Raw genomic sequence first — 11,183 nt, forward strand, 5'->3', positions numbered from 1 at the left:
AGAGCTGGGAGTACTGACACCAGCTATGCTTGTTAAAGAACTTTTTTCTTTAACTTTTCCTCTTGAGAAATAAGGTAACAATGCCACCCTGGATTTCCAATCCGACATTGGCTTGTTAAAGAACATATGATGATTTGGAAAATTATCCTCTTTTGTGGGAGATCTTTAGGAGGCATCATTAGAAAGGAAACAAGTGTGGGTTGGTCTTATCTAAGAAGGCTAACCTTCTCAATGATTATTAGTATTTGATTACCACAAAATTCAAAAGAAAATCTCAATGTGCCATTATTAATTTTACTAATTACAAGATGATGGTGTTATCGGTCAATGGTGATGTGTATGAGGTTATTTTACTTTTATTTTGTGGAACTGTGACTTAAGATCTGGGAATGGTCAGAGTTTTAAGGCGAGCTTTATGGTTGTTGCTTTTGACCGATGAGTTCCGATGTGGATGGAAACCAACAACCACTGCGAATTATGAAGTGGACCTTATCTTTCGTGATTCTTCTCGCCACCGATCTGATTAGTATCTAATTAGAATTTTGAGGGATCTGACGTTCTTAGATCTGAGTATCTAACAACTATCTATATATAGATTTAAGAATTACATATCGGAGCCCACAGAAGGCTTTGATAAGCTCCGATGTGGATGGAAACCAACAACCATTGTGACTTATGAAATGGACCTTATCTTCCGTGATTCTTCTCGCCGCTAATCTGATTCGTATCTAATTACAATTTTGAAGGATCTGTCGTTCTTAGCTCTGACCAGTATCTAACAGCTATTTATTTGTGTAAATATAGATTTTAGAATACAATTCGGAGCGCACGGAGGCTTCGATAAGTTCTGATGTAGATGGAAACCAACAACCATTGTGAATTATGAAGTGGACCTTATCTTCCGTGATTCTTCTCGCCAATGATCTGATTAGTATCTAATAAGATTTTTGAGGGATCTGTCGTTCTTAGCTCTGACTGGTATCTAACAACTATCTATTTGTGTAAATATAGATTTTAGAATACAATTCGGAGCCCACAGGAGGCTTTGAAAGTGTTATTGATCATAATCCTTTCCAGGAAAGATCCCAAGTTCAAAATATTACATCAGTCGCTTCCACGCCTATGGTGTTTCTGATTGATGGCTCCAACTTTATCCTTAATGCTTTAGAAAAAGATCCGAAGTCTCGTTTGCATCAATTCCTAAAACCAGGTAGTCCTTTCCCTCAAAGGTGACAATGCCAAAGATAAGAACTCTTAAGTAGCTTCTAGTTTTCAGTTTATTATGTCACCATATTTTCTGTTGCTTAGTTGCTCGCTCTCTAATCAAATGCCTGAATTAGTGTTTCTGCTCTCTAATTATGCAATCAGAGCAAAATATGAAATGTGTTAGTTCCTAATTGTAATGTTGTTCTGCATTCATCCTATCTGAATTATAATGCGAAGTTCTGAACCAATGTATTCACAACACAGCAACATTTCACTGCACCTGAAAATCTCAACATCGTAAAGATTCTTTTCCATTCATAATTAATGTGCAGAACATCTTCAGGCATTTGAAGCAAGTGGCATCCTTTGCGAAGTTTGAAACTATCATAACATATATACAGGGGTTTAAATTTGATAGACTTGTCAAAATAACGCCATCATGCAATCCCACCTGACACTTTGCTTGATTCATGTCATGTTCCTCAATTCTTTTTTGGTTTATCCCTCTTGCATCACCAAATCTATGGTAGAATTATTTTGGCACCAACAAAGCAGCAACTTTTCAGTGTTAGTGCACACGAATGAGGTGTGGTTGAGACTGCAAGGAATGAGACTGTACCCTTTCGCCATCAAACGTAGAGACAGGAATATCTCGAGTCACCTGCAATGTTAATTGATCCAAACTGGAAATGTCAACAATGATGAAAGGAAGCACAGTGATCCCCAGAGCACCAAAAGGGAACAAGAAGTACCCGTTGATGGCGCCGGCGATGAAATGTGGTTAGAGCTCTTGCCACTACGAAAGACCGGTAGAAGTATTCCAGCAGTCCTCAACATCAGCAGCTTTTATAAATATGTACAAATAAACAATCAAAACATTAAAAGACAGACTTTCAGAACCTATCGACCTCTATGAATGTGTTAACAATATGATTTTATTCTGTTCCATAAGAGCTTTACTGAGAAAAGTGTGAATGAGTACTGCTCGGCACCACTTATTATGAGAGGAAGAGTATGGCGAAGAACCAAAGAACCATAAACTGCATACGGATGAAAACGGGGTTCATTAGATCAAAACAACACAAGGAAAAGGAAGCCAGAATATGAACCTTTCAGACTTATTGTTACCAACTGAAAGCAACTCACAGTAATGGTAACCAATCGACAATAAATTGCGCTTCTGGTGCTTGCAGCTGAATGCTCATCATAGTCGGAACCCATAAGACCACGATCTGATGGAACCATTGTTATGATCTCAGAATCATGCAGATCCTGTCGGGAAATCTCCCAGCTTCCCCTGATAAAGATGCAGAAGCTATATTGGGAAATGCCTATAAGACAGACATGTAATTGTACTGTTGCCACTATTCTTATATCTAATTTCTCTATTCACTGTACATACTTGGAGTACAAATACACATACACATGTATGGGTGGATAACAAAATGTACCTGAAGTTCATGGGGATACTTCCATAGTGAAACAACGGAGGCGGAGCGGTATAACCTGGCTTGAATTGCTGGCATTCAACAATTAACCATTAGAATTTTAGCCCAATGCTCTCCTATCATATATCCATCATGTACAAGAAAAGAAAATAACAAGTTTTTTTCATGCTGGATCTAGGCGCATGCATAGGTGAAGACACCTAAATGCACAAAGCACAAGTTACCACTCATGCGCAGGCCCCATCTAGCACCTGCTTGGGAAGCGCAGTGATCATCTCACGTGCCTGCTCGCATAAAAGTGCTTGCAGGGGTAGCATTCATTTTTGGTATACAATTTATTTAAAGAGCAAGGGATCCGTAGGTCCAGATAAATGAGCATCACCTGCAGGCAAATCTCACAAATGATGTCACCCTTCTCATTACACCACCGCTGTACACATTTTCGGTGAGCATACTGCAAGTAAGAAGAAGTAATTGCATCAGATCAAGATTTGCCTTTCAAGTTGAGTATATGATTATATCGAAAAGAAAGTGATTGCAGTGGAATTGAGATTTTCCTTTCAAATCCAGTATCGATTATATTTGAGACTCCAAACAGGAAGAAAGATTGAGCAAAAACTTAAATAAATAAAGTTCTGTATACGGACATTTCACCTAAGCAGGGCTACATAGAGAACATAGCTAAAGAGATAGAAGAAGTCTTACACTACAGAAAGTAAAAAATGACAGTCACATTTAGGGGTACGTAACAAGAAAGCTATGAAAATTACGAAAATTACGTAGAAATGGGGGAAACAGGTGGAGTATTCGTAAACTGAAAGATTTCATCTTCAAGCTCGTTTCCTTTTGCTTACTTCTAGAGCACTTTCACAGGGCATAAATTTCGAAGGGATTGCTAAAGAGATAGCAGTAGAAAAGAGCAGTCAAAAATCCATGGCAAATGGATGAGAGCAGATCAATCCAAAACACAGGAGGAGAAAGCATCTTCCATTCACTTGCATGAGATCAGATGGAGAACCAGAATAACTTTTCACATGGCATCGTGACAGTTATAAATCATGTTTTCAATTACGACAAATTTCAACATAAAGAATTTAAATTAAAGTAAATTTAAGTTAAAATTAGTAATTCTTGCACAAAAGCACCTGCCTATCAGCATAATCATGTAAGTTTAAATTTGGATTAAATGAGCCCCTGAGCTGACATCTGTCAGGTAGCAGTCAAAGAAAATTAAAAAAAAAATAGCTTCCAAACTAAAGTTACAGAATACTTTTTAAATACCCAAACAATGCACAGATTTTTTTTAAAAAAAAACTACATATGAAATTCAAATTTCAAAGGAGAAGCAGCCTCTATCCATATAGGAAGATTTATATGGAAAGGGAAACATAGAATGCATGAAGTGCTGTAACAATTTACACTGCAGAGGAGATCGCGATAGTGGTCTCTATATTATGTTCAGAACAAAGTGTCATAAATCATAGTCCTTGCCTGTCTTTAGTTCATTACCCATAGGAATCAGAAGTAGATGTTAAAATTGTAAACTGAAGCAACATTAGGCAATATGGCTCCATAATCTTCCTTTCATCTAAATGTATCATGTCAGAAAACCTATTCTCCGAGTAATACACCAATCGGTGAAGTGCATCAGGATTGACAATTGGTAATTTTCAGGAACCAGAAGCCTCGCAACTTCCATCAAATCTTTACAAAAAATGGAACCGATGTATGCCAATCTTTCGCTATTTACTTAATGTTTCTCATACTTCGACGAATCTACTAATCAATATGTTGCTCATCATGAACTAGAACTCAAGTGCATGATACAAGTTGATTTGCACTAAGGCTTCACTAAGAAAACCAAATTATCGAGCAGAAGGATATTTATACATGTAAAAAATGCAGACTCGGGTTATATCTAATTAAGCTCCCTTTACCTTTAAACTGCCACAGCATGCACAGGGAATCTCCATGTTGGAATCCACATCTTCCTCTTGGCAGATTCGGCACTCGACCAATTTTTGCGGGGATGTCTTATCTGCAACAATTATCTCCTGAGCTAATTCACTCCCCGGATCCTCCAGTGATGCCGAGACAGGCCCAATTTGCCGCTTGTTTTCTGCTTGCAATGGCTGCTTCAAGCGTTGACTCAGTAAGCAGGCGGTCCACCAGCAAAGCAAGATGGTCTCCCATCCTCCAGGATTGTGACAAACAAAACACAGAATACGATGACAAATAATTCAAACTTTAAAAACAATGAAAGTGATATGGAAAAAATGAGAAATGAGCCCCAAAGATGGAGAAAAGAGTGACCTTTCCCAAAAACAACAAGAGATTAAACCGGAGGATAAATTTAAAAGAAGAAACAACTACATAAACTAAATGAAAACAACAACTTGATCATATACAGACAATCGAAGGAAGAGATTAAGAATAAGAAAACCACATAAATAAGGACAAATAGAAAAAATATATAAAAAGAAGACATCTTTATAAGCAACTTGGGAGAGGAAGTGAACTTTTTTTTTAAGAGAGAGAGAGAGAGAGAGAGAGATCAAAGAGGAAAATAAACCCACAGAAAAAGCAGGGGGGGAAGCAAAATCCCCAAGCAACTCTTCAAAATTCAAAAACAGCTCAACCAAAAGAGGAAACTCCTTTATTGATAGAAGCCAGCAATGAACCAAAAAGATGGAAGTGTCAAGTGCGGGAACCCAATAAAGCCTGTTCTATAAAAGAAGGCCAGCGAAGAGGAAAGCGAAGGAAGAAAAATGGCCAAAGGTAAAGGAAAACCAGAAAAGGAAGCTGAATCCACCACAAGACAGGAGCCTAGCAGCTCAAAACTAAGGGGAAAGAAAGCAAGAGAAAAGAACTAACCAAATGGAAAAGGTGGCAGCTTTGTTGTGGTTCCTGAGAGCTCTTTTCTTCTCTCTTTTCCAGAAGTGGAAGGCTAAGGAAAACCAAGCCTGTGAAGGAGAAACCCGAGCAGTCGAAGGAGAAGAAGGAGACTTACAAGGTGGGATAAGGATATGCTGGTAGCGGAGGAAGAGAAGGAAGAGAGAAGAGAGGAGTGGTGGAAGAGAGAGGACGGGGGTTTAAGGACGAAGCAAGAGATGGAGTGGGGTGGGGTGTTACAAAGAACCCAAGCCAAAGTCTCCAAAATTTAAATACTATCCTCTGAATATTTTGTCATTCTCATACCACCCATCTTTCCCTCTCTAATATTTCCCTGCAGTAACACTACATTCTTACCTTCCTATTTAACCATTCTCATACACTCCACTCTCCCCCCTTCGTGTGGCTCTCTCTCTCTCAATATAGCCATCTGAATTTCCCCAAAAAACTTCTCTTATGTGGTGGTGTTGTGTTTCAGACCAAACATGTTTATAAAAAAATAATAGAACTACAGATTGAGTCGCCGATCATTTTAAAAAATTTGGATCAAAAAAAAAACTATTTAAGTATTTTTTTTTATTTTTTTTGTTTTTTTGGATATATTCATATTAAAAGTATACGATTTATTTGATGTAGAAAAAAAAATCTCTTGCGAGACCAAAAACACTGTTGGCATGGGACCTACGGCAGGGACACGTTTGCCACAATGTTGGCAACTTGGCAACACTGTTTCAGCCGTTTAAAAGGCCCACGTGTTACGGGGGTTCCCGAATTTAGTCCCACATCGGCTAATCAGCAGGAAGGTCTGTGCCATATAATGGGTGGCTCAATCACCCTTCCCTTAGGAGGCGCCTTTTGTGGGGCAAAACCGTGAGGCGCCGTGAGGAGGGCTCCGGGTACGCTCGACCCCCAAATCAGACCCAAAGCGGACAATACCTTCTGAGGGACACTCTCTCTTCCCCTACTCGGCTGGTGTGTGGGCTCTGCTGGTGACGGGGTGCAAATCCCGCATCAGATGGCGCTAGAGGAAGGGCCTGAACCTCCGCCTATCCAGCAAGGAGCCGACCCGGGCACAGGACCTCCCCGCTGGGGAGGCTGTGTTACGGGGGGTTCCCCGAATTTAGTCCCACATCGGCTAATCAGCGGGAAGGTCTGTGCCATATAATGGGGGGCTCAATCACCCTTCCCTTAGGAGGCGCCTTTTGTGGGGCAAAACCGTGAGGCGCCGTGAGGAGGGCTCCGGGTACGCTCGACCCCCAAATCGGATCCAAAGCGGACAATACCTTCTGAGGAACACTCTCTCTTTTCCTACTCGGCTGGTGTGTGGGCTCTGCTGGTGACGGGGTGCAAATCCCGCATCACCACGCACAGGGACATCTTGTTCAACTACATGTGATGGATTTTAACTTCTCGCCAGGCTCGTCAACTACATGGAATCTAAGGTTGGTAAGGAAAGGGTAGTTGTTACAGTTGCAGTCAATTTCTATATCTTTCCTAGAAAGTGGAGAAAAAAAAAAAAGAAACAAATAGAAGCTATTGGATTAATGTAGTTTTGGGTACGAATTATTTTGAATTGTGTATATCATTATCAATTCTATAATTATAATTGGCACTTACTGAAAAACCTCATTGAGGATTTATTTTTATGACTTTGGATATTTTTATTCATCATCGAAGCCTTCTCATATTGTATAATGGCTACTCTCATTATTGTATATGCATGGGTATGTTTTCTGGCCTCTGGCTCTCTCACTCACTAAATATTCGTAGCCTAAAGGATTTCTCAAATATTATTTTAACTGATATAAATTTATGACATCATAGTTTCAAATTTCACCAGCAACAAAGTCATTGTCAAGCCTTGGTCCAATCTATAGACATCGCACTGATGACAGTAATATTGAAATACAACCAAAAAAAGTCCTTTTGACAGGACGAATTGATATCCTTTTTATAGACAATAAATTAATATCCTTTGAACATAATGCTCGCTGAGTGAGCATATTCGTACACCCAATCAATAAACTTCTTGCATGATTTTTAGGTATTAAACCTATTAATTAATTAGTTCCAGGCTTTGTGCACCAAAAAAGTGCTTTGGTCAATGGAGATGCATCAAATTGGAAGATGAGGCTCCAAATTGAATACGGGCGAGTTGGTTTGGCAACCCCCGCCTAAAAAAAATAGATTTGTCTCTCCTTCCTTTACGGGGTGATATAACCTATAAGCCCTCATGCTTATTAATTAAGATGGTCAAGTAGTCATGGTTTCCAACTTAGCCCGACTCAATTTGAACCAGCCCTCATGTAGTTTTAGACCCATGGGTTGGTCTGGGTCCATAACCTAGTACTAATTCACCAATGAAAGGAGACATTTAAGGTGTTGTTTGAGTTACATCTAAAAATAGGGAAAAATAAATTGATTTAAATAATTCATCTAGCTCATGAAATATGTTCTGAATCATCCTGACTCACCCCAATCATAAGTGAGTTGGGTTGGTGCAATTAAATGTAACTAGTCCAAGTTATGGCAGATCGGAGGTTAATCAATTAAAATTGAGGTATTTTTTTTTTTCAAAAATATTTTTAAACCATCAAAACTCATAGGTAAGATTTTTTTTATATTAAAAGTGCAATAGGTAAGAAAAGTAGATAAACATAAGTGATAGGCCACCCTAAAATATACCCTTTTTTTATTATCAATCAAACACATTAAAATTATTTTTCGAACATTATATTTTTAAAATTATTAAACAAAAAGAGAAAACCATTCGATTCTTAAAGTTGTAGTTAAGTGATGGGAAAGCCAACCTCTTTTGGAAGCAAGCCAAAATCTCCTCGCTTGGGTACGCTTTTGATGAGGCATGCGACCAATTATTTCTAGTATTTTAAGGGAAAAGGATGAGGTAATGCCGCACTCAGTCTTCTTAAACTTGCTAGTGATGTTTTGCATGATCACATGTGACTTGTCTACTGGAAGCTAAAACAAAGATCATCAACTAATCTTGTAGGAAATGTAGCCTGTTGCAGAAGAGTATATATATATATATATATATATATATATATATATATTATATATTAAAAAAAAAGGAAAAAAAAAAGCATATATACTTACATTATATATATATATATTTAAAATGATGCATATACTTACAGCTCAAAATAATTGTCATTTTGGAGCCCCTCGGCTATCTTGAAGGTTTCAATTATAGCATCACTATGGTTGTCATCGCGATTATAATGACTATTATTTGCCCCAAAATTATGATTTAATTTTTAATATAAAAATAAATATAATATAGCAATGTTAACGACAAATAAGTAGATAATAGCAGAAAAATTACAATGTTGTTTTCGAAATCATTGTTCTTTGAATAAAATATTATTATCACATACCAGATTTTGGGGAGGGATAATTAGTACAAAATACTGATGACTTTTTTACAAAAATAATGTAAATAAAAAAATAGTGGTAATTATCAACGTCATAAGGGGACATTATAATGTTAAACAACCCATTATAAAACTATAAGCAAATTGTTTATTTTTCCTTATTGTTATACTATGATATAACAGAGAGGGCCCCAGATTCTTTTTGAGAAATTGGACCCCAAGCTGTTATTTTGAATATTGGCTATGTTAGATAACAGTCCTTACAGTGAGTAGTTTAGCATTTTAATGATTGGTTATAATAAACATAGCATTCATTAATTTTCATATTTCCTGCTTTCCAAATAAAATAATAACTAACCAAAATTTATTTTTAAACTATTTTTCCTCCAAAAATTTTTATACCTCTGGGAGAAGTTATAGTTTTCTGTTGAGGAAATACGGACTTGAAAAATAACATTATAATATTTTTATTAATTACACATTTATTATCATTATAATGCCGTTTAAAATAACCACTATAATATTTATTATTAACTGTTATAATAGTAAATAGCCGTGGTATTTTGAGCAAAACTGTGCGGGAACTTTGATACAACCACTCATTTCCGAACGGCCCGGATACCAGCGGTGGCAGGTTGTATCAAATCACGAAAGAAGGATACGCCTCCTTCGCTCCTGTCACCGTTGGATCATCCACTACACACATCTCAAAAATCGTGGTTCCATCTTCGCAGAGCTAACACGGCGAGAAGTGGATGATCCGACGGTCGCCGGGCGCGAAGGAAAGCATATCCTTCTTTCGCGCGAAGGATGCAACCACATCCCTATTGCTTCACGCTCACACTCACGCTTGCGTGAGTGTAAATCTCGCGGCCCACGAAACCGGTGTCATGGCTTCAAGTCGATCACGCTGCTTCACTACACGTGTGCGGTGGAGAGTTAACGCACTGAGACCTCAAATGTTACCGCAGGAGCATGCACAGGCTGGGCATCATATTTTCAGGTGCTGCATCTCCTTTTTGCTTTGCTTCCTTATGTTGGCATCAGATATTCCGGTGCTATACTTTTCATCTTATAAAACTGAAGCTATTAAGACTAAGCATGCAGACAGATTCAGTCTCACACTTTTGGATATGTAAAGAGCTCCTTTCTTCTGCAAACAAAAGGCTAACTTGTTTTGAAGCTTGTTAGCATGAAAAAAAAAGCCCATTAATTCAAGATTAGGAATATGCTATTTAGTTGATGTAAGGATTTGGCTGTATTAATTAATCTAACTATGGAGATGAGGAAGGTATTTATATCCGCTGAGCACTTACTCGGATGTATCATTCTTAGGGATCTGATTCTTGCGGGCTTTAAGGAATGAGAGGGGTACAGAGCAGAAAGGTTAGAATTATAAAGTAATTCATGTCTTCTTGGGCATGATATCTTGGAGTGAGTCCACCAACTTCCATGAGTAATACAAACTCAAAATCTACTTGTCCAAATATGTCAGCACTAAAATTTGATATCTTTTTGACCTTTGAACGTCCGCCGAACATCTGATGCAAGCAAGCCTCTTAGTCATCAAGTGAGCCACTAAAGTCCACCATTCCATGCTGATTTTATGGCCCCTCATTCCATGCCGATCTTAGAATATGATCCCTTTGACTACAACTTGTAGTTGATTGATACCAGGAGGTTGGTCACTTGTATGCAAGCTAAAGTGGGGTAAGTATGGTTCTTCATCATGACAATGAAGCCCCTGACTTGGCTAGGATTACCTTTATGAGAAGAGCTTAACTAGGATTTGGCCCTAGGCTAAAAGTTTCTCTTTTTCGGCCGTCAAATCTAGTTTTTTGAGCTATGTAAGTTAGGTCTAAAACCTCTTGATGGGCAGCAAAACTTGGCTGACAATTAGGTCATGGTTTGGGACCCAGTATCTAATATTTGGTGCCAAATCCAAATCAAGCCGGGTCCAGTTTGGATCCTACCGACATGCAACCCAGCTTTTTTGTTAATCCTCTAGTTCCAAAAGTGACTTACAAAGTAGAGTCACATTTGTAAGCAGTCGTGCAGATGCGTGTCTAGTTCCATATTGATTATTTGTCGTGAATATCTTAAGTACTTATAAAGAACTAAACAATCCAAATAATACTATCCGACTAGCCTTTTTGGATAAATTGTTACGAATGATGTGAAAATAGACCTAGCAAATGACCTATATATATTAGGACATACTGTAGCATGGGCCCTTTGGGTTGAC

The 11,183-nt window shown here is 38.2% G+C and overlaps 1 protein-coding gene across 1 annotated transcript; it reads right to left on the reverse strand.

Moving 5' to 3' along the window:
* Positions 1–1,487: 1,487 nt before the first annotated feature.
* LOC120109781 lies at positions 1,488–4,711 on the reverse strand. The gene is made up of 7 exons (XM_039123464.1): positions 4,592–4,711; positions 3,037–3,108; positions 2,658–2,725; positions 2,353–2,503; positions 2,167–2,246; positions 1,959–2,049; positions 1,488–1,867 (listed from the first exon to the last, which is right to left on the reverse strand). The coding sequence occupies exons 1-5, from the start codon at positions 4,625–4,627 to the stop codon at positions 2,205–2,207; spliced, it is 369 nt and encodes a 122-aa protein (XP_038979392.1). The 5' UTR covers positions 4,628–4,711; the 3' UTR covers positions 1,488–1,867; positions 1,959–2,049; positions 2,167–2,204.
* Positions 4,712–11,183: the final 6,472 nt, after the last annotated feature.

Source organism: Phoenix dactylifera, unplaced genomic scaffold, assembly GCF_009389715.1.
Source record: "Phoenix dactylifera cultivar Barhee BC4 unplaced genomic scaffold, palm_55x_up_171113_PBpolish2nd_filt_p 002736F, whole genome shotgun sequence".
Lineage (NCBI taxonomy): Eukaryota > Viridiplantae > Streptophyta > Magnoliopsida > Arecales > Arecaceae > Phoenix > Phoenix dactylifera.